Genomic DNA, 26,475 nt, shown 5'->3' with positions numbered 1-26,475 from the left:
TCTGCAGTGGGTGAGACTCCGTGTTTTTTTTCTCAACTTTATGAAACTTTCAGTTTATTAACGTAAATATTATTTAATCTCCTATATAAGTACAGAAAAGCGAACATACGAAAATAACATTCAGCTACCTGCACGTAGTCTTCACTTTTCAGGAGTCCTTCTTTCCTCTTGAGCCAAGAAGCGCCTCTCGCATCAATGGATTTGCGTAAATGGGTTTGGAGAGTCTGTGCACTCGCTGGCTCGGTGATCATCCTCAGTGAGCGTGAGTCAACTTCAGCGGTGTTTTATTCTGTAACCACATAAAAATACAAGCAGCTGGTTAATTTTAAGTTTCAAAACATGCAGATTGTGAAGGTAAACTAAGCTGGGAGGTGCCTCGCTTTGACGGCTGGTACAACAGTTTGGCGCATCCGGAGCGCGGAGCCGTCGGTAAGTCCCGGCAGGCGGTCCCGGTTTCACACATCACCGGGTGACTGATGGTGACTCTGTGCTCACGGCAGGTGCTCATCTAGTGCGCCTCGTGCCCGCGCGCTACTGGGATGGAGTCTACCAACCTGTGCACGAGCCGGTGCAGCCGAACGCACGCGGGCTGAGCAGGTTGTTGTCCGGGGGAGCTTCCGGTTTGTCGTCGGCACGCAACCGGACCGTGCTGTCTTTGTTCTTCGGTAAATATGAAGGAAACTATCAATAATATTAATAATAATAAAAAATATACGATAAAAATACAATAAACGTAAAGCTTAGTGCTTTCGTCAAAAATAATAATTTGGGTTTTATTTGTGCTCCATTGTTTCTCAAATAAAATATGCCATGCAGAGCATTTATAACGCATATTTAAATAGAAAAATTACATTTCCGTCAAAAACTCAGAAAGTTTCTAAAACGTTGGAAAAGTCGAAAATTTGCTAGAAAAAAACCCCTCAGGAATTATGAGATTAATTAGAAATTTCAGTTTTTTTTCTAGAAATCTTTTTAACTTTTCAAAATTAGAAATTGCCTTGAATTTTATAGAAAATTTCGGAGATTAATCTAAACATTTCTGAGATTTTTTTTCTGGCAAATTTTCGACTTTTTAAACTGAGAAACTTTTTGTTTTTTCAAGAAAATTTTTGGCGGAAAAATAAATTTTTTCTACCTAAAAATGCTTTCGAAATGCTCAGACATTACATATTTAGCTACTTGTGAAATCACAATGCTGCTGGAAAAGGCAAATGTTTTGTTGTTGACTTACCATTCAGAAACTTCCAGCTGCATTCTTGTTGGTTGTGCAGGAGGCTCCACTTCTGCTTATCAAAGATGTGCGGTTGTGTAATTGCGCATCTGTTTGCTGCAGCTTATAAGGATTTAAAGTGATAAGAGGCCCTAAACATTGTATTCTTGTAATTAATTAATGACTTTGTGAGGTTAAACACTCAGAAATTGGTTTCTCACCTTGTTAATTATGCTGAAATTGTTTCAGGTTACCATGTTGCCTTTGAAATTTTCGATGTAAGAACTCCTGGTTGTCCGCCTCAGTTCATGAACATCAAAGTCCCTAAAGGGGATCCTGTCTTTGATCCCAATGCCACTGGGAAAGTGCGACTGCCTTTCCAGAGAGGACAATGGGACAAACTGTCCGGCCAGAGTCCCAGCAACCCTCGAGCTCAGGTGCTCACTCTTTACTTCCTGTTTACGTTTAATCAGGGCTGCATTCTGAGTCATTCTCTTTGTTTACGTCTGATAATCTGTGGCACTCATGCAGGTGAACTCTGTGACAGCGTGGATAGACGGGAGCTCCATATATGGTCCTTCCTCTTCCTGGTCTGACTTCTTGAGAAGTTTCTCTAGAGGACTCTTGAATCGAGGTTCTGAGTGGAACATGCCGAATAAAGGAGGGGGTCGCAATTTCATGTGGAGCGCTCCTGATCCCTCCACTGGAGAATATGGACCACAGGGACTTTATGGTGAGATTTCTCTCAATCATCAGGATTAATCACGATTAATCACAATCAACTCATTTAGTAGTCGATTAATTGTTAACTAGACTATACAGAATCAAATAAAAGGCCATTTGGTGAAAGAACAACACTTTCAGAGCAGTATTTAGGTCAAAGCTGCACAAAAATATACACTTTTCTGTAAATATGTACTTTGTTTGTTTTAATAGATCTGTATGAAAAATCTATTATTAAGCACCTTTTGCTGTCACTTTATTAATCTGTTAATCCAAAATTAAAAAACTAATTAGCCAACACTGTATTCTTTGCTACAAATAATCAAGCGTACACAAAACGAGTGCTACGTTATTCCATTTTAGGTAATAAAATGTTTGTTTTCCTATTTAAAACAAGAAGTGAAACATTTGTTTGCATCTTTTAATATGTTTCTAACACAAACTTTAATGAAAAATCTGCAGAATCGGCCACTTCTTAATCCGATTAATCAATTAATCGGATTAAAATAACCGTTAATTGCAGCCCTGTTGGTATTATAGATTACATGACGATAGAGCTAAAGAAAACCTTCAGCTGACAAGCTAAAATATATTTTTCTCCTTTGTTGGAGTGCAGGCCATCCTTCTTTAGCAGACATGCATTTGATAACTGATTTTATGCTGCTAATTCTGAACAGTAAAGCTTAAGCGACTCACTATTTTTATATTCCACTAATCTGAGGAGCTAATTTCACAATCTTGCAGTCCAGAAAAAACAACTGAACTTTAAACTGCAGCTTCAAAACAATCTGCTCCACTCTTCCTCTGCATTTTGCAATAGCAAATCCAGTCGATACTGCTAGCTGCAGAAAGCAAAAACGAAATCATAAATAGTTTGTTATTAATAATATTCCATCCCTGGATCGGGGTTGCAGTCAGAGTCTGAGTCAAAGCAGATCCAGCCTGACGTGAGCTGTGACTCTTTAATAATTGTGTAAATGATATGCCACTGTGACCACAGTAAATCCTTCTCTCTAAAACAAAAGGCGAGTCATGCAAGTGTCATAAAACCCGTGTTTTGTTGCTCCCGTTGTGAAAATTGCGTAGCTATCACCTATGGTTAAATCGCAGGATGTTATCCCACCTTTTTGTCACATTTTTGAACAAAATAAAACACTAAATTATATTTCTAATTAGTGGTTGATTACTGGTAGCAGAAAACAGATAGAGTTCTGCACACTTGAGAAATGTGTGCTGTTTATGCGTTTTTCTTTCATGCAGTTTGTCACGTATTTGACCTAGTTCTGCACGTTGTGGTCAGAATGAGGCTAATTCACCTGATGAAATAGCAAAACGTCCTTGTTTGTGCCGTCTTCCATGTGCAGAGTTGGGAAATGCATGGGCCAACGAGAACTTGTTCACGGCAGCAGAGGGGATTATCTGGTTTCGCTACCACAATTATGTTGCCGCAAAGTTGCACAAGGAGAACCCGGAGTGGTCAGATGAGAGGCTGTTTCAAAACGCCAGGAAGACCGTGGTCGCCACACTCCAGGTAAAGGGAGAAGAAGAATAATCCTCTCGCTGCACAGGTGATGATTTAATTTGCACTCTGAAAAGACGGACAAGAGGTAGTTAGAGAGCAGAGCATCATTTCTGACCAGTCGCAGCTCTGCCCTGCACGTACACTGCAAAAACACAAAATCTTACCAAGTATTTTTAGTCTAAAAATCTTAGTTCACTTGAAATAAGACAAAAGTAACTTGCAAGTATCTCTTCAGCAAGACATAGAAGCTTGTCTTAGGTAAATAATTCCTTAATATCGATTTAAAAAATGTTAGTTCCTTTGGCAGATAAATTTACTTATAACAAGACAATTTTCCCATAAAAATAAATATCTACAATTTCCATAATAAAAATGGTCAATTTATTCTACCAAAAGCTCATCAAATGGCATTTTTAACTTCACCCAGTTCAGATTGTGTTTAAAAAAATCTTTAATATCCAGATATTAATCTGTTAATCCAAAAATAATCAGCAGATAAGCCCTGTACTATATAAATGCATCCTTTTTTAGAAATTATCATTCATTTTTGGCAATAAGAGTTTATTTTCTTATTTAAAATAGGAAATGAATTATTTGTTTATTTGCATATTTGATGTATTTCTAATATTGTATTTAAAACAGGGCTTAAATGAAAAATGTACAGAATATGCTAATTGTTTGATCAATTAATCAATTAATTGTCAGAATAATCAGTAACTTAACTGATAACTAAAATAAGTATCTTTGGTTAGTTATTTATTTTAATTATTGTCATTTTGGTTCACAAAATAACCAACATTCCCACATAACTTAGATTTTATGCTAGTATTTTTTAAATATTAAATGATTGAAGTTTTGATCAGTACTTAAATTGCCTTTTTACAAAATACTTTTTACTTTTACTTGAGTAAACATCTGTTGAAGTAGTGCTACTCTTAGATGAGTATAATCAGTAGCTTAATTGAGCAAATGTGGCTTAATATAAAGTCACAGTATATTTATCTTTTGGTTGGAGGACACAAATAATGTATTCTTAATAGTTATCCTCTTCTTTGTGTTGGTTTTTCACTTAAAATGGCAATAAAATTCATTTAAAGTCGCGCTTGAAATGCGATAAAACGGGAAACTTGCTTTCCATACAAAGGAATCCCTCAAAAGCAGAAGGAACAGGATGTTGAAAGTTTAATTCAGACACTCCAGGAATTTTTTAACTTCCATGTGTTTCATCACAGAACATTGCTCTCTATGAATGGCTGCCAGGATTCCTCGGAGACAGAAAACTCCCTCCTTATCCAGGTAAGCCTGAGCCAGCCTGCAGCGAGCGAGTGCGTACAAGTGCAGGGAATCAGGTAATGCACCAGCGACCGCAATCCGCGGTGAGGTGAGCTACCGGCGGTGGAGTTTGACAGGCATGTGCTCCGTCAGCAAACCATTAGCCCGGCTCTCCCAGTTCTGCTGAATAAGCTGCCACGGCTGAAGAAAGTTATGGCGACGACAGTCAGAGGATCCCAGGACCTTACTCACTTTTATTTGTTAGGGAAAACAGTTTCTAGATGCTGGAAGTTGTTTCTGCGCCGCAGCTTTTTGAGTTTGTGTCTGTTTTTTTTTTGTTGTTGTTTTTTTGCAGGCTACCAGAAGTTTGTCGATCCAGGCATTTCTCCTGAGTTTCAAGCTGCTGCCATGCGCTTTGGTATGACTATGGCGCCCCCTGGTGTCTACATGAGGTAACGATTCAGTGTTGAACCAATTACATTTACAGGGATAACTTTTTAAAAAAATGACTTTTAGGAGTATTTTTATTACACTGTACTTTTTACCTTTACTTGAGTAATTTTATAATGAAGTATCTCTCCTCTTACTTCAGTAAAATTTCTAGATGCTTTTGTTATTTTGTAATTATGTTATTTACTTGAATTATTTTCAAATTGTTTCATAAAATACCCAAAATTTCCACATAACTTACATTTTGGCCCATCTGATTATGTAATTTCTAAATATTAAATTACTGATGCTTTGATCAGTTACTCAGTACTTGAGTAGACCTTTTACAAAATACTTTTTTTTACTCTTACTTGAGTACTTTTGGCTTTTACTTGAGTAAAAATGTGTTGAAGTTGTGCTACTCTTACTTGAGTATGCATTTTGGTTACAGTGGTTTTTCTTTTATGCTCTGCAGAAACAAAACTTGTCATTTTCGAAAGATTACCAACATCGATGGCAGTAAATCACCAGCAATGCGTCTCTGTAACAGCTTCTGGAAGCGGCAGGTAAATATACTATCAACTACCTTTTAAACCCTATAAATTTGTGATAAAATACAGTCGTATAAAAAGTTATAATCTTACGAGAATATGTATTTATTCTATTTTCTTAGTGTGGCCCTAATACCCTGTTTTACCTTTAAAACTAAAAGTTTACATACACCAAATAAAAAGACACGTACATATTTTTTTCTCACTGCCTCAAGTTAAATCTGACCAAATTTCTTTTGTTTTTGGTCAATTAGAATTACCAAAATTATTTCAATTTGCTGAATGCCACAATAATGTCATAGATTTATTTATTAATGCCTTCAAAATCATTTAAAAATCATGAAATCACCAATAATTTTGGTGATTATAACTGACCTAAGACCAAGAAACGTTTGAATTCACTAAAGAGTGAGAAAAAAGCTGTGTGTTTATTTTTTATCTGACGTATATAAACTTTTGGTTTCAACTGTATAATTAAAGATATTGAACATTTATTTTAGCGAATATATTTGTTTAATTTGGCCGAGAAGGTTGATCTAAGCTTTGTTAAAAATGCTGGTTGTATTTTAATCACAAATTTATTTTCAGATGCTGTTATGTTTTTAAAAGGCACGTAAAGTTTAAAAATAATGGCAGTGCTATTAGATAAACCCTGAGTCAACACAAAGGAAATGTTTAGGTATACCTTGGGGAAAGATCATGGACCTTTACGTTCTGCTGAATGCAGATAATTTAAAGGTTCTTCAATGATAAATGGGGGAAATGTCAAGTTACGCCTCCAAGGAATTACTTAGACTATAAATATGTCTTTAATATCTACAATTTGCAGAAGAAAGAAAGTTTTTGTTGGTATTTTAGCTTCTCAACATCCTGAAGGAATGTTTGAATATCATTTAACGTTAAAGAAAAAAAAAACTTGAGATGTATGTCCTGAAATATTCAGTTATTAAACGTTCACATTTTTTAATGATTTAATGGGTTAGTGTACAAGTTAGTGTAATACTTGTGAAGCAGAAGGAAAGTGATTAAAGGTCCTCAACATTCTGTACAAGAAAGAATCTGGAAAGTGTGGCATGCTTTTGTATTCAGTCCACTTTCACTTGTTTTATGTCTGTGGCTTCTTCCTTGGAAAATAGCGGAGAAAGATTGGAAGGAGAATTTCTGTGATTATCAATTTTCATTTGTTTCCATAGATTCTTAGTTAGATTCTAGGCCTGGACTTTGACTGGGCCATTCTGACATCTCTATGTGTAGTTTTAAGGCTTCTGTAGCTTCTTACATGAAGGCCAGATTCACGGAGAGCAGCCTCCAAACCCGCAACCCGGCAAGAATAAATGGGTTTAGAAAATGGTTGAATTTAGTTGAGCAATATTTGTTTTTTACATAAATACACAGAAGTTTGTATTTATTATGTGACAAACTGTGGCAGGGTTCAAGATCCACTGTACCATTAGAACATCCTCTAATCTCACTAAAATATACCCCAAAGTTGTTATACTGTTTATAGAAACCATTTTAAATGATTTCAAATAGATTAAAAGTGACCTAATGTGCAAAATTTGTATTTTGCACGTTTATGTACTTAAATTTTGGTCTCAGCTGCTTCTAAAAATAGCCAAGAGCGTTTAAAAAAAACCTCCCAGATGTTTTTAATGGCTTTTTGGTGTCTAGAAAATGATCCTTTTCACAAACGTCCGGAATCTAACGTCACAAATCAACAGGCACTGCTCATTGCCTAGCAACCCCAGTGAATCCCAGCCTGTTACCTAGCAATCCAAGAGGGGCTACAGCATATTTGGTCATCTGTTTCTGCTGCTGTGCAATGGCTGCTGGAAAAAAGTGTTTTGTTGTTGACTTATCTATCCAGAAGCAATTTTCTGCATTCATGTTGCTTGTGCAGGAGGCTCCACCTCTGCTTTTCAAAGATGTACAAACAGTTGTGTAACTGTGCACCTGTTTACAGCCACTTTCATGTGCAATGTAAAGGTTGAAGACAGCTCAAAATAAGCAGAGCTGATCAGACTAAAATCTCACTATCTAAGAATGATTTTGTGCAAAAAAACCTCAACCCCCAAAATATGCTGTTTTGTAGCTCATAGACCAATCCTAACTTGTTAAATGAAGCACGATAGGTCACCTTTTAAGATATTTGTTTTCTTCAGAGTGCCAACATGAAGACAAGTCACGATGTTGATGAGCTTCTGATGGGCATGGCGTCTCAGATTGCAGAAAAAGAAGACCACATTGTTGTGGAGGATCTCAGAGGTTTTCAGTTTTCTCCTGAGTTTTTAAACTGTTGATGCTGAAACATCCATTATGTGTCTAACGCTGCTTCCACTTCCACAGACTTCATGTATGGACCGTTGAGGTTCAGCCGCACAGATCTGGTGGCTTTGACCATCCAGAGAGGGAGAGACTTCGGTCTGCAAAGTTACACAGAGACGAGAAGGGCTCTGGATCTGCCTCCTGTAAAGATGTTTGAAGAAATTAATCCTGAGCTCAGCAGCAGCAACCCGCAGGTCTCACCTACAGCCTCTGACAAGATGAATTCATGGACAAAAAAATAGATAAAATGCATTAACTCTGCTCCTGTAGCTGCTGCGCGACGTTGCGGAGCTGTACGGCGGAGACATCTCGAAACTGGAGCTCTTTCCTGGAGGTTTGCTGGAGTCCACCGACGGACCCGGTCCGGTTTTCTCTGCCATAATCCTGGATCAGTTTGAGCGCGTCAGAAACGGAGACCGCTTCTGGTTTGAGAACAAGCAGAACGGGTAACGCTGAAGACTTTCCACCCTAATGGAGATACTTTTAATATAACCACCGTCTCTAAAAAACACACAAAATCTTACCAAGTATTTTTCTAGTGCAAATGTCTTACTAAACAAAACAAAATTAAAAGTAAATTTTCAGCAAGACTTAAGTGTTTCCTTTAACCCATAAAAGCCAGTCAAAAAATAATCAGGCAATTAAATTTCTTTTAGAACTTGGATGTTTATTGAGCCTTGAAACAAACTGAAGAAAAAAGAAGAAGAAATATTAGCTTATTATATATTTAGGCTTTTCCTATAATATTTTGCTCACAACAATTTGAATTTTAGGTTCAAAAACAAATTTTTCCCCACAACATTTAGAAAGTATTGAACATTTCAGGCAAATTTTCAGGAATTATTAACTTAACATTGATCAACTTTTTATCACTTATCAATATTAAGAAATTATTGACTTGAAGCAACAGTTTCTTAATATTTGTGAAAAAGTACTGGTTCCAGATTGGCAGATTATTTTACTTTATAACATGGAATAATGTCTTTTTATAAATGAAATAATCTGCCAGTGATAGTAGTACTTTAATTTTTATAAATATTAAGGATTTATTTACTTAAAACAAGCTCTTATATCTTGCTGAAAAGTTTTTTGTAAATGAGTTTTATTTTATTTCAAGTGTATTTAGATATTTACACTATAAATTAGACAAAAAATACTTAATTTTAGATTAGATTTGTTATTTTTGCAGTGTATTAATGTGTTTTTACTTCTTCAGTTTGTTTACTGATGAGGAGATCCAGACGATTCGCAGTCTCACATATCGGGATGTTCTCATAGCAGTCACAAGCGCAGAGGAGACTGATTTACAAAAAAACGTTTTCTTATGGACGGAGGGTAACGATTCAACACTTTTGTTTTATAATTTTTTAAATTAAAAAGTATTTTTATAGAAAAACTGTCTTGCCTTCCAGGTGACCCCTGTCCTCAGCCTGCGCAGCTGGATGCATCGATGCTGCATCCGTGCACCAACGTCACTAAACTGGATTATTTTGATGGAAGCCACGCCGGCTTTGGCATCGCCATCATTGTTATGTGTCTCTTCCCTCTTGGTCAGTGTAGAAATCTCCCTCTGTTTGCATACAGGAAACAGTTAATCTTTTTGTTAAACCAATTACTTTTGCCTTCTCAGTGAGTTTTCTGGTGGCTTGTCTGGTGGCGTGTCTTCGGAAGTACAGGTACAAAAAGTTTCAGAGGAGAAAAGGAAAAGCAGGAAATACAACAGAGGAGCCGACTCTGGGAATCGCTGGTATGAAACCTGTGGAGTTTTGTCATTTATTTGTGATTAAGAATCCAATTTTGTTTGTTTTTGTCCGTCTCAAAAAGAGCATACGAAACACAAACCGATGTGAAATTAGAAACAAATAATTAAACTCAGATTTTTAAAGTTGTCAAGCTTCTTCCTCATCTTTACGTTGTTCCCAACTAGCGCTTGATTAATCAGATTAATTGTGATTAATCAATAATTCAATCAATTAATCGTCATCTAGAGCAGATAGACTGTTAAAAACTGTACAAACAATACATGTTCAATTTAAGATGAAAAACCTTCTTTGTCTGTAAATATGTTTAACCCAGAACTCCTGAAGTGTCTAGATTTAGCTTCACCTGGTTCAAATTCTGTAAAAAATAATTCAAAATTGTCCAATTAAGCAACTTTTGCTATTCAATTATTAATTAGTTAATTTAAAAAAGTAAAAAAGATTAACTCTATGCTTTACTAATGTTAAATAAAGTAGTAAGATTTACGCTTTTCACATGTTGATGTTAAAAGGATTTTTTTAGCTGTAGATTTTAAGCAAAAATGTAAATTTTTATTTAAAAAAGTAATTTAATTATGTGTTTTACATCTTTAAATGTATTTATAATGTTGTTTAAATTAATGTTAAGTGGCCAAATTAAAATTTTACGGAATGTGACAATTTTTAATAAAATAATTGGTAGCCTCTTCCCTATCAACAACAGTAAACAAGAATTTCTTTTGACAACAGGTTTATTATTCTATAGAAACTGGATTTGAATTATCTAGTCTAGGAAATTTCCTGTAATTTTTTTAAAACAGCATTTTATTTCTATTTTTAGGGTTTAAATTAAAGGTAAACAGAGGACAGATATGTTTTGAAAAGCACATAGATTCAAAACTAATGAGTAGTAAAGGAGATGTAAAGAAATATTTTTGGTACATTTATTGTCATTCTTGTAGAAATTCAGTGCAAATATTGCAGAAAGAATTTGAAAACTGGTTAAAATCCCTGAATTTGTCATTATGTCTGTATTTAAAACATTAACTTGTTCCTTTTAATTGTTAGCCAAAATTATTAAGAAAATATTAGAGACACAAGTTGCAGATTCCTTGTCTGTGACATAAAATCCAAGATAAAAAATGACGTTTGTGGCTGTAACTTAAAAATTCAGTAAAGTTTAAGACATTTTTATTTCTTGATAATTTAAATTGCCCTGTATCTTACTGTATTTATCTTTTTATTGGGTTCTTGGCTGCAGCGTACGAGTGGCAGGGTCGTAGAAAACCGCTGCATCCAGTTAGTGTGGAGATTGAAAACAGGAGGCTGCAGGTGTTGGACAGATCCGGGGTCGCGCACCGCTCCCTCAGTCTGAGAAACCAGAACCACCTGAACATCTTTCTTTCCAGCAGTCATCACCATAAATCTCTCCTGCTCAAAGTGCCAAAAGAGTACGACCTGGTAAGTTGCTGACGACCGATTTAAAACGCCTCGGTCCAGTTTAACCTTGTGCAGACAGATTTATGTCTAACAAAGTAAAGTTATCTTTGCTTTAGTGTTGCTGCCAGCTTAATCCCTGATCTAAGCATGACTCTGCAGCTATACCTGATCTCCATCACTTTTATCTTTTGTGCTCTCTGTGTGTGTGCGCACATGCAGGTGCTGTTTTTTGATGATGAGAGCAAACGTTCAGAGTTTGTCAGCCACTTGCGCCTGGAGCTGGAAGACATGAGGCAGGAGATTAGAGTGAAGGAGATGAGGGAGAGGGAGCTGCTGCAGGAGGCGCTGACCAAAGAGCAGAGGGCTCAGATTGTGGAAACTTTCATTCGCCATGCTTTCTCCAAGGTACAATCAGCCCCTGGATATTTACCTCACATGCTGCTCTGTTGCAGCAGGAGCAGCTTTAAGTTCGCCCACAAAATGTCAAGTCATGTTTGAGGTCAAACCTCAGGCCGAAGGAACTAATTGTTGGCTTGACCTCTGATGTGACGAGGTCTGAGCTGAACCTCAGCTGACGTTGGAGATATTATACTGTGATGACAAATAATAACTAGGGCTTTAACTAACTGTAACTGTAGTAAGTGATTATTTGATGATTAATCGATTAATCAAAGAACAAAAAGACACATTTTGCAGATTTTTCATTTTACCACTAAAGCTGTTTTTATGCAATATTAGAAACATTGGCGATATTACACTATGATGACAAATACTAAAACAATCGTTAGTAAAAGCCTTAGTTATTAATCAATTATTCTGACGATTAATCAGATAACAAAATGGCACATGTTGCAGATTTTTCATTTAACCACTTACGCTGTTTTAATCCCAATATTAGAAATGTTGGCGATATTTCACTATCTCCAATGTTGACAAATAATGGCTAAGGGTTTAACTGATTATTATTTTAGTGATTGATTATTCTGACGATTAATTGATTAACCGAGTAACAAAATTTAACATACTGCAGATTTTTCATTTAACCACTTAAGCCTTCTTTATCCCAATATTAGAAATGTTGGAGATATTACACTATGATGACGAATAATAACTAGGGCTTCAACTAACAGTTACTTTAGCAATCAATTATTCTTAAGATTAATTGATTAATTGTATAACAAAATGGCACATTCTGCAGATTTTTCAGTTATCCACTTATTTTTGGCTTTTTTGCTGCTTTGAGTTTATTGTTCTTTGAGCAAATGACCTTTTTTGGGTCTTTATACTCTAGTTAATGATTAATCGAGTCATTGCGATTAATCTGAGTGACAACAATGAATCTGATTAACCCAGTTAATCATTTCAGCCCTAATAATAATAACTAATAATAATAATAATAACATTGCTGTCCTTTTGATGCTCAGGTTCTGGAAATAGAGAAGTGTGATGCTGGAGACATGAGCGGCATCTCCAGTAAGCGAGCCAGAGAGGTTCTGCAGTGCGAGCTGACAGCGTCAGAGTTTGCTGAGGCGCTCGGACTGAAACCGGACTCTTTATTTGTGGACTCCATGTTCACGCTGGCTGATAAAGACGGGAACGGCTACCTCTCTTTTCAGGAGTTTCTTGATGTCATAGTCATCTTTATGAAAGGTAAAAACAGTGGTAACAAGTATATTTTGCATCTTAGATGAATTTTTAGCTGAATTTCTGGCTTTCTACAGTCTGTGAAAGTTAAGAATTAATTGTTGGTTATTTTTAAGCTATTCCAAGACACAAGAAAACAAGAAAAAAAACATGTTTTCAGACTGTTTTTATGCATTTCACAAATAATAATAAAAGAACATGAATATCTGAAAATACACTGATATTTAAGTAATAACGCCATTACTTAAAAAATAATAGCTTCTTAAAGTAATTCTTAAAGTCTTAAATAAATTATTGTAATTATTTAAGATTTATAAAAATTAATGTAGGTTTCAATCTGTTTTTTATATTTAAGAAAAATACACATTAATATAATGCTAAGTTTTATTTAATTTATGACATAATCAACAAACTATTTATTGAATTGGAGCCATGTTGAATGCAAACAAAAGTTTGCAAAAGCCTCTGGAAATTATGCACTTTATTCTAGTTTTGTACATCGGTCTATTTGCACAAATAACATCTAAAATTAATCTTTTACCCACATTAGGTAAAATTATGTATAAATTGTTACAAAGGTAGGTTAATTTTGGTGATGACTTCCCTTTCCTGGTCCGGTGAACCTATTTGTTCAGTTGTAGGAACTGCAGTGAAATATGTTTATAACTCCAGGGTCTCCGGAGGAAAAATCCCAGCTCATGTTCTCCATGAATGACATTGGTGGAACTGGCTACTTATCGAAGGAGGAATTTGCCAGGATGCTCAGGTTTCAGCAGCTCTCCTCTTCATTTTTTTCATGGCTGAACAGTGTTTACTCGGCTGTTTTGTCCTTACCCTTTTGATCAATTGCAGGTCTTTCATTGAAATCTCCAACGGCATTCTGTCAAAGACACAGGCAGAGGACGGCATCAAGGCCATGATGCAGGCGGCAGGGTTTGATGACCAGGAGAAAATCTCATGGAGGGACTTTCACTCGCTCCTGAAGGACCATGAGAGGGAGCTGCAGTTCGCACAACTCAATGTCAAAGGTTTGAGAAAGTTTGGTTTAAAGGTGACCTATTGTGCTTCCTAATATAGATTAGGATAAGTCTAAGGGCGATACGAAACATATTCATCACATTATTTGGACAAAATCACTCTTAGATAATAACATTTTAGTCAATTCAGCCTATTTTGAGTGCCTTTTAGAATAAGCTCTTGTCATTTTAAATTCTAATGAGCTGCTGCTGGCCACGCCCCCTGGAAACCAGCTGACTAAACATGCTGGAGCTGGGCGATATAGACGTAAACCTTCATCACAATATTTAGTGGTACTATTGAACTGACAATAAGAACTATTAATTTCTGCTTTTTTCGTTAACTTTATGGTTCTGACTGCATTACACATCAATCATAACCCAACAAACACAAATACTACTCCATCCCATTTGTAACATGCTTCTTTATGACACTAGTCACATAAAAAGTGTGATTTGTATCACTACACTGCACACATATTTTCAAATTGAATTATACTTTTGAAATTGAAATTGAAAATAAATTGAAATAACAGTGGAGAAAAAGTAAAATTAACACTCCCAACAATACAGAGAGTTTTGGGAGGTTTTAAAAATCACTAAGTGGAATTTATTGTGACAACAATAAATAAAAATTCTTATTATAATGAGAAATTTATCACAATCATTAATAACACAATAAATGCTCACCTCAAGCTGGAACTCAGCTTTGGTTGCTAGGTGACGGCCTGGTCTGGCTGAGGTTGCTAGGTAACGGGCTGGACTTCTCTGAGGTTACTAGGTGAGAGGTCAGTGCCTGCTGATTCATGACGTTACATTCTTGAGGTTTTTGAAACGGCTCATTTTCTAGACATCAAAAAACATTAACTTAATGCCAATAAATGGCTGGGTGGTTCTTTAAAAGTGTTTTTAGGAGCAGTAAAAACCCAAATGGAAGTGTAAAAACGTGTAAAAAGGTCCCCTTCAATTGTCTTTTGTCCTTATCAAATCCATTTCTGTCTTTCCAGGGATGGAGAATCAGGGGAAGAAACGTCTGAGTCGAGACCAGAGAGTGTCCTTCATCCTTCCAGCAAACGGGTAAGAAAGTAGGACAAACCGTTATTTATTGATACAGGAAGTATACATTACACAAATACAACTGACTACTAGATATAAAAATAAGAAAGCTCATAAGCTGCTAACAGTTTTTATTTGATTTTTATTACAGCAGTAGTAAATCAGATGGAGTGGAGCTACGAAGACGGAAAAAGTAAGTCAGTTTTCGGATTTCAGTTTCATGCACTGCAAAAACACAAAATCTTACCAAGTACTTTTGTCTAATTTCTAGTTCAAATCTTCATACACTTTGAAATAAGATAAAACTAACTTACAAATAACATTTCAGCAACACATAGGAACTTGTGTTAAGTCAATAATCTCTTTATAGTGATTAAAAAGTACTAGTTTCACTGGAGATTATTTCAATTACAACATGGGGAAAATGTATTGTATAAGTTAAATAATCTGCCAGTGAAATTAGTACCTTTTTTTTAATCAATATCAAGGAAGTAGCATGATTTTCTTAGCCAATCGACGCTTCTGGTTTTCTTACATGTCATTGGTTGCTGCATTTCACTCTGAAAGTTGCGTGACGTCTCAGTTTTTAAGGTATTCAGTAAATGCACATTAGAGTTTGTTTGTATTGATCACATTAGTACTATTATTATGTATTTTTTATGTTTTCATGTACTTTATTTAGGTCACTACCGCTTCTAAAAACAACACAAATGCTTAAAATAAAAAAAAAAACAGCCATCTTTTGGCATTAACTTAATGTTATTTGTTGTCTGAAAAGTTAGCCATTTCAAAAACCTCCCAAATGTAATGTCACAAATCTGTAGGCACCTCCCGTCACCTAGCAACCCCAGCAGAGCTCCGCCTATCAATTAGCAACCCAAGAAGAGCTCCAGCATGTGGTCAGCTGGTTTTACCGCTGTATTCACTGTACAATGGCTGCTAGAAAAGACAAGTGTCTTGTTGACTTAACATCCAGAAAACATTTGGTGCATTCTTGTAGGTTGCGCAGGAGGCTTGAACTAGCCAGAACTAATCAGACTAAAATCTCATTTATTAAGAAAGATTTTGGGCAAAAAATGATGTATTGCCCATAGACTCATCCTCACCTATTCTAGGAACCTTAATAGGTCATTTTTAAAAGTTCACTTTAAGCAAACATGTTTGGTCAATTTTGTAAAAAGAGAAAGCGGTGAAACAGCATTACAGTCTGTTTTTTGTGTTATTCACAATCAGAAATCTCTTCCCACACAGACAATAAGCCAGTATAAACTTGGATAATCACTAAAAAAACATGTTACTGATTTGTTTACTTGCAGGTTAAGCGTTAAAGCCCCAACTGTTTATGTGAAGCCGAAACGTGAGCAGTACATCAGGAACCCTGTGCAGCAGAAAGTCCAGCAGTTCAAACGTTTCATCGAGAACTACCGCCGCCACATCGTTTGTTTCATCGTCGTGTTTGGCATCACAGCTGGTGTGATCACTGAGAGATGCTACTGTGAGTGGAAGACATAAAATTTCTCAAACATCACCTCATAAAGACATGTACAAAACCTTGAATTAAATGGTTGACTCTGTGTTCAGTCTACAGTTCTCAGGCTGAAGCCACCGGTGTGCCTGAATCCACAGTGATGGGCATCATAGTCGCTCGCGGCACAGCGGCTGGAATCTCCTTCCTGTATCCCTACATCCTCCTCACCGTGTGTCGAAACCTCATCACGCTGTTGAGAGAAACCTTCCTGAACCGCTACATCCCCTTCGACGCCGCCATCGACTTGCACCGTATCATGGCCATGACGGCCATCGTCCTCTCAGGTCAGTCTGGAGGACTTTAGATAAAAAACGGAGTACGGTTATTATCAGTCGGGTAGTAACAAGTTACATCTAATCAATTACATTTAATTGAGTAACTTTTTGGAAAGAAATTACTTTTAGGAGTATTTTTACCGTGCTGTCTAAATGTCTGGGTTCTCTATCCTTCAGTAACTTCACTGAATGAAGAACAAAAATGTTTTAACCCAAAAAAAAAATCACCTGCTGTTTTTGCTAAAGTTTTATAAATGTTGTATTGAAAACAAAATTATTTGGAAATGTTTTTTTGCCTGATCTTATTATTTCATAGTTGTGATATACAGTATATAGATATCGATATATATATATCTATATAGATATATATATAGATATACTGTATATATCTATATATATATCAATATATATATAGATATATATGAGGTATTTTCATTTTGATCTTTAAAATATCAAAATTTCCACTTAACTTTACATTATGATCCATCTGAAGTAATTTTTACCAAATGCTTTTTTACTTTTACTTGAGTAAAAATATGTTTAAGTAGAACTACTTTACCCCCCTAAAAATGAAGTTATAAATAGTTTATTGTATAACAATGCCACAAAATATTGTGATAAAATATGACCCAACTGTAGATGAAGGTGGAGTTTTGGAAACAGCAGGAGCCTCTTAAAGAGACAGAGGCCCAATTTTAAGGCATTATATTGGAAAGTCAAATTTCTACAAGTTATGTTTGATATATATGTAATTTTTTCTAACAGCTGAAGGAAACATAGTTGCTTGATTGTGCTACAAATGGTAACTATGTGCCTGGAAAATTCACCTTTAAAAAGCCTGACCTGCTGATACAGATTTTTATGCCTGAATTGAAATTGTTTTTCACACTGTAATTGCTCAGTTTATTCTTTTTCACTTAAGCATGTCAGCTAGCCACATTTTCATACAGATCGACATAACATGTAAAAAAAAGGTGCAAAAACACAGATATACCATGTTTTACCTACATCCTCTAAGATGGTCTTGCAAGTTTTTCTGCATAAAACACTAAACATTTATCTTTAAAGTTTTGCAATTTACTGAGCATTCACTTCCCCAAATAATGCTGTTCAATTAGACTAGAGAGCTGCGTTTATTTCAAGCTCTTTGTGCTGAAAACAGCATCATTAAGTTCTTAAACGGGGTTTTATTCATCACTGCGGTGTGTTCCTCCTGTAACATCATTGAATCAAATATGCCAATGTTTTCCAGGGCTTAGTCGTTTATCCTTCAAGGGCGTATTTAATCTTTTTTGTTTTAAAATGAGACAAGATGGCTTTCTTGCATGACATCTGGCATGACAAAAGAGGTTTAAAGTCTTTTCTCTTAACCAGGATAAGACTTTGAGCTAAGAAGCGAGGACCAGTCACTGTTTAATTATTATTTCTTGACTAAGCAGCGTTCTCTAGTTTCCCAGTGAAAATGTGAATCAGTGGATGTATTGCTGGTTTTTGTGTCATTGTGTTGTTGCTCTTTTCATATGTATTGTCACTGGTTTTTGTGTTGCAGTTGCTCACAGTTTGGGCCATGTGGTCAACATCTACATGTTTTCCATCAGCGACCTCAGCATCCTTTCCTGCCTGTTCCCAAACGTCATTGTCAACAATGGGTAAGATTACACATTTCATTGAGAGATTTGGAGATGTCTTAGATTAGCATTAGCTTCCCCCTTAGCAAGCCCATTTTACAATGTTTTTTTTTTTCTCACTGTTAAATTCTTTTACCATAAATGCTGCATCATACCTTCTCATTTTAATTGGCTATGAGTTTTCTAAGGGTCCTTTAAGTTTTTTTCTTGACAAAAACTTTTCCATTTTGCGTTGCTATGCTAGCTTGGGGTGCAGAGCAGCTTGATAAATTTGACAATAAGCTGTCAGGACGATGAGCATAGCACATAACATTTTAATAAATTATTTTAACTTATATTTTATAGTAGTGATAGAAAAACTGTATGCTGGAGGATTAGGGACACTGGAAAAAATTCGCAAAATTCTGACTTCAATTTCCAAATTCTAACTTTTGATTTCAGAGAATTAAAGTCGCAATTCTGACCTCATAATACTAAGAAAAAAGTTAGAATTCAGAGATTAAAGTTGAAATTCTGAGATTAACGTCAGATTTCTGAAAAAATGTTAGAATTCCAAGAAGCCAGAATTCTGAGATTAAAATTAGAATTCTGAGAAAAGTCAAAATTCTGAAATTAAATCAGAATTCTGAGAAAAATATTTCCAGTGACCATAATATATAGGTAAAAAATTATACATTTATAATTATTTTTTTTACATATTCCCTCCAACTTTCTCAGGCCTTCGTAGCGCCTCCTGGTGGCACACCACAGTGCTACAGCCCCATTTTGAAAAAATAAAACACTGATTTAAGTACAGTGAACCCTCGCTATAACGCGGTTCACCTTTCACGGCCTCACTGCTTCGCAGAGTTTTTTGTGCAGTTTTTTTTCACAGTGCATTGTGTTCTGCATCCTGATTGGCTAAACAGTCTCCGCTCTTCTTCTCTACCTGTGTGCTAATAACGTTACGGTATTTAAATATACAGCTTTGCGAATTTTGGCAAATATTTTTGTCCAGAAGAAAAAAGAGCGACAACAACTACCGATAACTATGTTCTTCTCTCGAAAAAACACACCTGCACCACAGGCTTCAGAAGAAAAAGCCACTAGAGAGCGGAGTCAGGCCGCAGCGTCACAGTCAGAGGAACAGTGAAATACACGAGTCACAATTTCTCCTACTGTACTTCGTATTGATGTTTACAATGACTATTTTACTGTAGTTATTTGTAAGAAAGAGTTCTATTTGTAAAAACAAAAAATGCTTAGGCCTGAAAACAGGTTTTGTTCTTTGGTTTCAATGTAGAGTATTTAACTATGCTGCATAATAATTGTAAAAAAATAAAAGTAACTACTTCACGGTTTTCGCCTATCACGGGTTCTTTTCGGAACGCAACCCTTGCGAAAAACCAGGGTTCACTGTAATTCACTGTGTTATTTTTCCATTTTAGGTCTGAAATCCCTCCTAAGTGGTACTGGTGGTTCTTTCAGACAGTTCCAGGTAGACTTTTAATGCGATTTTAAAGTTTAGATCTTTGTCAAAGCTTTTTGTGTCATTTTTTCCCTTCTGCTTCTTTGTAGGAATCACCGGCGTCCTGCTTCTCTTTGCCTTTGCATTCATGTACGTTTTTGCCTCCCACTACTTTCGTCGCATCAGTTTTCGTGGGTTTTGGATCACTCATTACCTCTACGTTGTTGTGTACATTCTGGTAAGCACTTTCTGAGCTCACATCCCTGATGGGGAGGCAGTTATGATTGTCTGATACCTGAGATACCTGTGTGTGTGTGTGTGTGTGTGCGCGTGTGTGTGTCCATCAGACGGTCATACACGGCAGCTACGCTCTGCTCCAGGAGCCTCGTTTCCACGTCTACCTGATTCCGCCCAGCCTGCTCTTCCTGCTGGACAAACTGATCAGCCTGAGCAGGAAAAAGTTGGAGATCCCTGTTCTCAGAGCAGAGCTGCTGCCTTCAGGTGATATTCTTAATTTATCGTCTTTAAGGGTGACCTATTAGGGCAATAAAGAACATGTTCGCTACATTTTTTCTTTTATTTTTTGCACAAAATCATTCTTAGAAAATTTAGATTTTAGTCTGGTTAGTTCTGCCTACAATGCAAATATACAAAATGTTACCAAGTAGTTTTGTCTACTTTTTAGTGCAAATTTTTCAGCAAGACAAAAGATATTGTTTTAAATTAATAATCCCTTAATATTGATAAAAAGTACTAGATTTTGTCACTTATAACCAGACATTTCCCATGTTTTAAGTGAAAAAATCTGCCAGTGGAACTAGTTCTTAATTATTAACAATATTAAGGAATTATAGACTTGAAACAAATTGCTATATATTTTGCTGCAAAATTATTTGTAAGTTAGTTTTAGTTTTCTTATTTGCACTAAAAAAATTAAACAAAAAATATTTTTGTAAGATATTTTTGTTTTGCAGTGTATTTTGAGCTCTTTTCAGAATAGTTTGTTTTAAGGCCTCTTGTCACTTTAAATTAAAATAAGCTGCTGCTGGCCATGCTCCTCAAACTCCTCAAACATTTACACTCGCAGGTGAAGACGACTGCAAAAAGATGCACAATTATACAACAGTACATCTTTGAAGAGCAAGTGGTTTCTGGATGATAAGTCTACAATCAGCAGTCATTGCACCGCACATACAGCGGTAAAACATGCTGGGGCTCAGCTTGGGTTGCTAGGTAACGTGTAGAACTCTGCTGGCATTGCTAGGTAACGTGTAGAACTCTGCTGGCGTTGCTAGGTAACGTGTAGAACTGTGCTGGTGTTGCTAGGTAAGGTGTAGAACTCTGCTGGCGTTGCTAGGTAACGTGTAGAACTCTGCTGGCGTTGCTAGGTAACGGCGCAGTGACCCTAGAATGTGACGTAACAATTGGGAGGTTTTTGAAACCGATCATTTTCCAGACATCAAAAAAACATTAATCTGCCAAAAAACTTTATTTTTTTAGAAAGTTGTGAATTTTGCATAATAGGTCCTGTTTAAAACAAACTAATTTTTCATTCTCATCTCTTATCTACACTCTATGTAATGCTTCTCTCGGCTGTCCTTCCCGAAGGCGTGACACATCTGGAGTTCAAGCGTCCCCCGGGCTTCGTGTACCGTTCAGGCCAGTGGGTTCGGGTCGCCTGCTTGGTGCTGGGCACAGACGAATACCACCCATTCACTCTGACTTCAGCCCCTCATGAGGAGAACCTGAGCCTGCACATCCGGGCCGTGGGTCCCTGGACCAGTCGGCTCAGAGAGCTCTACACGGAGGAGAGCCTCCTGGAGTTTGGTTCCTATCCAAAAGTACGCCTCTTTCCTGCTTTCTCGCCTGTTTTAATGGTTTTTGGCCCTTTGTGACAGTAATGAAAGGATTTTCTTTAATTTGAAGCTCTACTTGGATGGACCGTTCGGCGAAGGCCATCAGGAGTGGAACGACTTTGAGGTGTCTGTTCTAGTGGGAGGAGGAATCGGCGTCACACCGTTCACCTCCATCCTCAAGGACCTGGTGTTCAAGTCCTCCATCAAGTCCAAGATTCTGTGTAAAAAGGTTTGTCCTAAAAATGAAAACAACCACCCGCCATCTTTAATGGCACCTCTGGAGAAGAAGAAACTTCAGATTTTAAACATGACACTTAAAATAGAATATGATATCAGACCAATAAAAGGAAAAAAAAAATTATAGAGAAAGTTAAATGTTGTCAATATTTAAATTAGCCTTATTGGAACATATTATAATTTATTGAATATGCCTGTTTGTCCTTTGTAACATACCAACTAGGCCTGTCACAACAAAAAAGTCCCAATAATTATTGCGATAAATGACAATATTACTGTCTTTTGACCATTTTCAAATAATATATTGGTATATATTGCATGGTAATAGAAGTTAATTCTCTCAATGATTAATAAAGTTCAATTTTGTAAAGAACCCAGGAACAAACAGGAAGACATTTTAAATATCCAAAATAAAAACATAACAACCAAAAACAATATCTCAATACACTTAAAATAAGATTAAACTAACTTTTCAGCAAGATATAGGTGCTTGTTTTAAGTCAATAATTTGAAAGTACTAGTTCACTTGCAGTTGTTACAAACGTCTTTTTATAAGTTGAAAAATTTACTAGCGCCTATATCTTGCTGAAAATTTACTTGTATTATTTCCAGTGTACTGAGATATTTGAACTAAATATACTTGGTAAGAGTTTGCGTTTTTACTGTGCAGTTCTGTTCAGTTCTATTCAAAATGGAAACACTGCAAAAACACAAACTCTTACCAAGTATATTTAGTTCCAATATCTCAGTACACTGGAAATAATACAAGTAAATTTTCAGCAAGATATAGGCGCTAGTAAATTTTTCAACTTATAAAAAGACGTTTGTAACAACTGCAAGTGAACTAGTACTTTCAAATTATTGACTTAAAACAAGCACCTATATCTTGCTGAAAAGTTAGTTTAATCTTATTTTAAGTGTATTGAGATATTGTTTTTGGTTGTTATGTTTTTATTTTGGATATTTAAAATGTCTTCCTGTTTGTTCCTGAGTTCTTTACAAAATTGAACTTTATTAATCATTGAGAGAATTAACTTCTATTACCATGCAATTACCAATATATTTGCTACATAGTTTTATACAAATCTTTAGCGGTGCTTCTAAAAATTTTTAAAATAAATAAAATGTTTCTTAGAAAGTATTGAAACTGCTGTAACTCATATTTAATTTTATCCGTAAACCCGCTCAGTAACATCTGTCGTCTGAAGGTTTATTTCATCTGGGTGACCCGAACGCAGCGCCAGTTTGAGTGGGTCTCAGACATCATCAGGGAGGTGGAGGAAATGGACACTCAGGAGCTGGTCTCCGTCCACACGTACATCACCCAGGTGGCCGAGAAGTTCGACCTGCGCACCACCATGCTGGTGAGGTTAACACCGCACAAGCACTGGTTGCTAGTGGGAAGCGGCTATAGCTTACAATTACGTTGGTAACAGCAACAAGCGTTTCGCCTTGTTGACATTTCAATGTTTTAAAGGGATTGTGAAATCCACTTTTTTGAGCTTTACGTCATGTTCTAATGTTATTCCTGCATCAAAAACATATCTGGAGTTTTGCTTTGATTCTTCCATGCATAGTGGAGGAATCCTTTAATCTCCATGGCAACCATTCAGCTGTGGAAAACACCTGGGTGAACCTAGCCCTGCCCTCGAATTGCAACTCCTCCTTGGAGATTCAGTTTCCAGGCGTCAGAGCTTCTGCCTCACAGAGAAGATCTCCCGCACTCGGTTCCTTCAGACTAGCCAGTAGCAGTTAGCAAACACCTGGTAGAACTGCACATCTGCTGAGTTCATTACACATGGAGGAGCCATGATGTGATGACTTCCTGAAGGCAGAGTTTCAGAAAGAGTAGGAGTTTCTTAAAGAAACAGAGGCCCAATTTCAAGAAGTTTAATTAAGAAGTCAAAATTTTTTTAAGTCGTTTAGTAAATGTATGCAGCTCTGGAAAAACTAAGAGCCCACTGCACTGAACCCTGTTGAAAACCTCCTGGTTATTCCACCAAATATTGATTTCTGAACTCTTCCTCAGTTAAAACATTAGTATTGTTGTTTCTAAATGAATATGAATTTGTTTTCTTTGCAATATTTGATCTCTGAAAGGACTGCATCTTTTGTGTTATTTTGACCATTTCTCATTTTCTGCAAATAGATACAAATTTCTTGCTTGTAATTTCAGAGACATGTTGTCAGTAGTTCATAGAATTAAAGAACAATGTTCATTTTATTCAAACATGTACCTCTAAAAAGTAAAACTAATAATTTTAAGTGGTCTCTTAATTTTTTATGGCATTTCTATAACAACTGAAGGTAACATAGTCACTTGATTATGTTATAAAATTGCACTTTGTGGCTAGAAAACACGTACTGCCCCTTTAAGTAGAAAGTAGCTCAGAGTTCCCACTTCCCAGGTAACTTGAACGCCTCATTAGAGTTCAAAGGTTTGCATACTTTTGTTAAAGATATTTTGTATTTCATCTGAATTATCACGTTAAATTTTGATTTGTTTCAGTTTATCAGCCATGACTTCTACTTCAGATATCTATTTGTTTATTTGACCAAAACTTTAATCCACTTTGCTTTCCTCCGTGCAGTACGTGTGTGAGCGCCACTTTCAGAAGGTGTGGAACCGCAGCCTCTTCACCGGCCTGCGCTCCGTCACTCACTTTGGTCGTCCGCCCTTCGTCTCCTTCTTCAGCTCCTTGCAGGAAGTTCACCCTGAGGTCAGCGCTCTGTCACTGCGTTTTTCAAAGTGGGCAGGGCCGCCAGGGGGCGCTAAAGGGACCTCAGAGGGAAGAGGAGAAAAAACTGGGGGAAAAAAAGTTTACATTTAAAAATTATTTATGTTTTTCAGTTGTTATTATTATAAAACATAAGTCAACATAACTTGGAGATAGAAGAGAAAAGCTTTTATTGTCCCACAGCGGGAAAAGTCAGGAAATTATTTGTCATGTTCATCTTTCTGATCGGCTGCCAGTCAAGTTTATCAAGTTGTTCTGCTTCTTAAGCTAGAAATAGAAAAGTTTCTGACAAGAAAAAGACAGAAGGAAGCTTCAAAAACGCTAAACTGTGAAGGTTAAATAAAATTTAATGGGATTAATTTAAAATATTACACATTGTCTTATGAAAAGATAGATAGATAGCATTTATTGTCATTGAACAGAATTCAACGAAATTTCCATTGCAGCTCCCGTGCAAAAGGTCAAATATATACAGTAAAAATAAACAAACACACAATAATAATAACAATATATACAACTAAATTAACTAAAGGCACTCAACCATCCAAAGAAGTAGCAGCAGGTCCAATTATGGCAAAGTACGGATAATGTGACAGTGCAAAGTGCAGAACAATATGGCTGTGTGGGGGTGGGGGATATGTATGGGGGACTGTAGTGGAAAATTTTATCTGGTAAAATATTCTACATCAGATTTAAAAAGTACCTGATCATATTTTCCACCACAGAACAAATTTCTAACTAAAATCAGAAAGTATGAGGCAGCATTTATGTTAAATTAACATTAACATAAATGCTGATTCTATTATAGAATAGAATCAGAATTATTTTCAGCCATTTTGCACAAAAGGACGCACTATATAATTTAAAATAGTAAACAAAAGTGAGAATTTTTTTTAAACATTTATTAATTTAAGATTTTATTTAATCTTTATTTGACAAGATTAAATAAAATATATGTATTTTTTGTATTTGTATTATTAAAATAAAATTAGAAAAATATTTTATTGATAAAATAAAATTCTATTCATTTTATTTAACCTCATTAAATAAAATATTCTTTTTATTTAATGAAAATAAAAATATAAAATTCAATGTTTCCATATTTTGCAGCATTCTCTGTGTTTGCAAAGGAAATCCTCGCCCAGATGACAAAGCCTGGACAACAAGATTTAACTTTTGAAGCTTCATGGTCCTTTATTATTTTTCTGCAGGTCGGTAAAATCGGTGTGTTCAGCTGCGGACCGCCTGGACTGACCAAGAACGTGGAGAAAGCGTGTCAGAAGATGAACAAGAGAGATCAGGCCTATTTCATGCATCACTATGAAAACTTCTGATCAGTCCTGAGCTTTGAGTTACAGAAACAACACTATTAATAATTAACAATATGTCAGCAAAAATGCTACATCCATTGCAGTAAGTTTTTGTTTTTTTTGGCTTGAAGTTTATTTTAATCCACCTAATTAAACATGTTTTCTTTGCAGCTTTGTTCTCTAATCAGAAACAAAAATCATACGTTGATTGCAATCAGGAGCAGGAATGTTTAACTTGTTCAAAGTCATAGGAATGCATTTTATTTTCATAATTCCCTTTCTTTATTCATGACCACTGTAAAAAATACAAAATACCAAGGATTACTTATCTAGTAATATCTTAGCTCATTTAAAATAAGACTAAACTAACTTGCAAGTAACTTTTCAGCAAGATATGAGAGCTTGTTTAAGGCCAATAATTCCTTAATATTGATTCACTCATAACATGGGAAAACATTTTCTTATAAGTGAAATAATCTGTGAATGAAAGTAGCATTTTTTAATCAATATTAAAGAATTATTAGTTTAA

At 35.9% G+C, this 26,475-nt stretch overlaps 1 protein-coding gene across 1 annotated transcript; it reads left to right on the top strand.

Annotated features, from left to right (window-relative positions):
• Nucleotides 1–195: 195 nt before the first annotated feature.
• LOC116711046 (dual oxidase 1-like) lies at nucleotides 196–26,389 on the top strand. Its single transcript, XM_032550422.1, has 33 exons — nucleotides 196–262; nucleotides 346–429; nucleotides 501–665; nucleotides 1,460–1,647; nucleotides 1,742–1,943; nucleotides 3,298–3,464; nucleotides 4,688–4,751; nucleotides 5,083–5,179; nucleotides 5,632–5,722; nucleotides 7,870–7,972; nucleotides 8,054–8,226; nucleotides 8,303–8,478; nucleotides 9,249–9,367; nucleotides 9,445–9,582; nucleotides 9,663–9,779; nucleotides 11,033–11,232; nucleotides 11,431–11,616; nucleotides 12,636–12,861; nucleotides 13,528–13,621; nucleotides 13,708–13,883; nucleotides 14,879–14,948; nucleotides 15,079–15,120; nucleotides 16,244–16,422; nucleotides 16,509–16,739; nucleotides 18,280–18,379; nucleotides 19,786–19,835; nucleotides 19,916–20,043; nucleotides 20,153–20,306; nucleotides 21,414–21,646; nucleotides 21,732–21,890; nucleotides 23,107–23,262; nucleotides 24,490–24,618; nucleotides 25,848–26,389. The coding sequence occupies exons 1-33, from the start codon at nucleotides 196–198 to the stop codon at nucleotides 25,968–25,970; spliced, it is 4,587 nt and encodes a 1,528-aa protein (XP_032406313.1). The 3' UTR covers nucleotides 25,971–26,389.
• The last annotated feature ends 86 nt before the right edge of the window (nucleotides 26,390–26,475 follow it).

This window comes from Xiphophorus hellerii, chromosome 2 (genome assembly GCF_003331165.1).
Source record: "Xiphophorus hellerii strain 12219 chromosome 2, Xiphophorus_hellerii-4.1, whole genome shotgun sequence".
NCBI lineage: Eukaryota > Metazoa > Chordata > Actinopteri > Cyprinodontiformes > Poeciliidae > Xiphophorus > Xiphophorus hellerii.
Note: the sequence above shows the minus strand (reverse complement) of the source record. Positions and strands in the feature narration are given on the sequence as shown.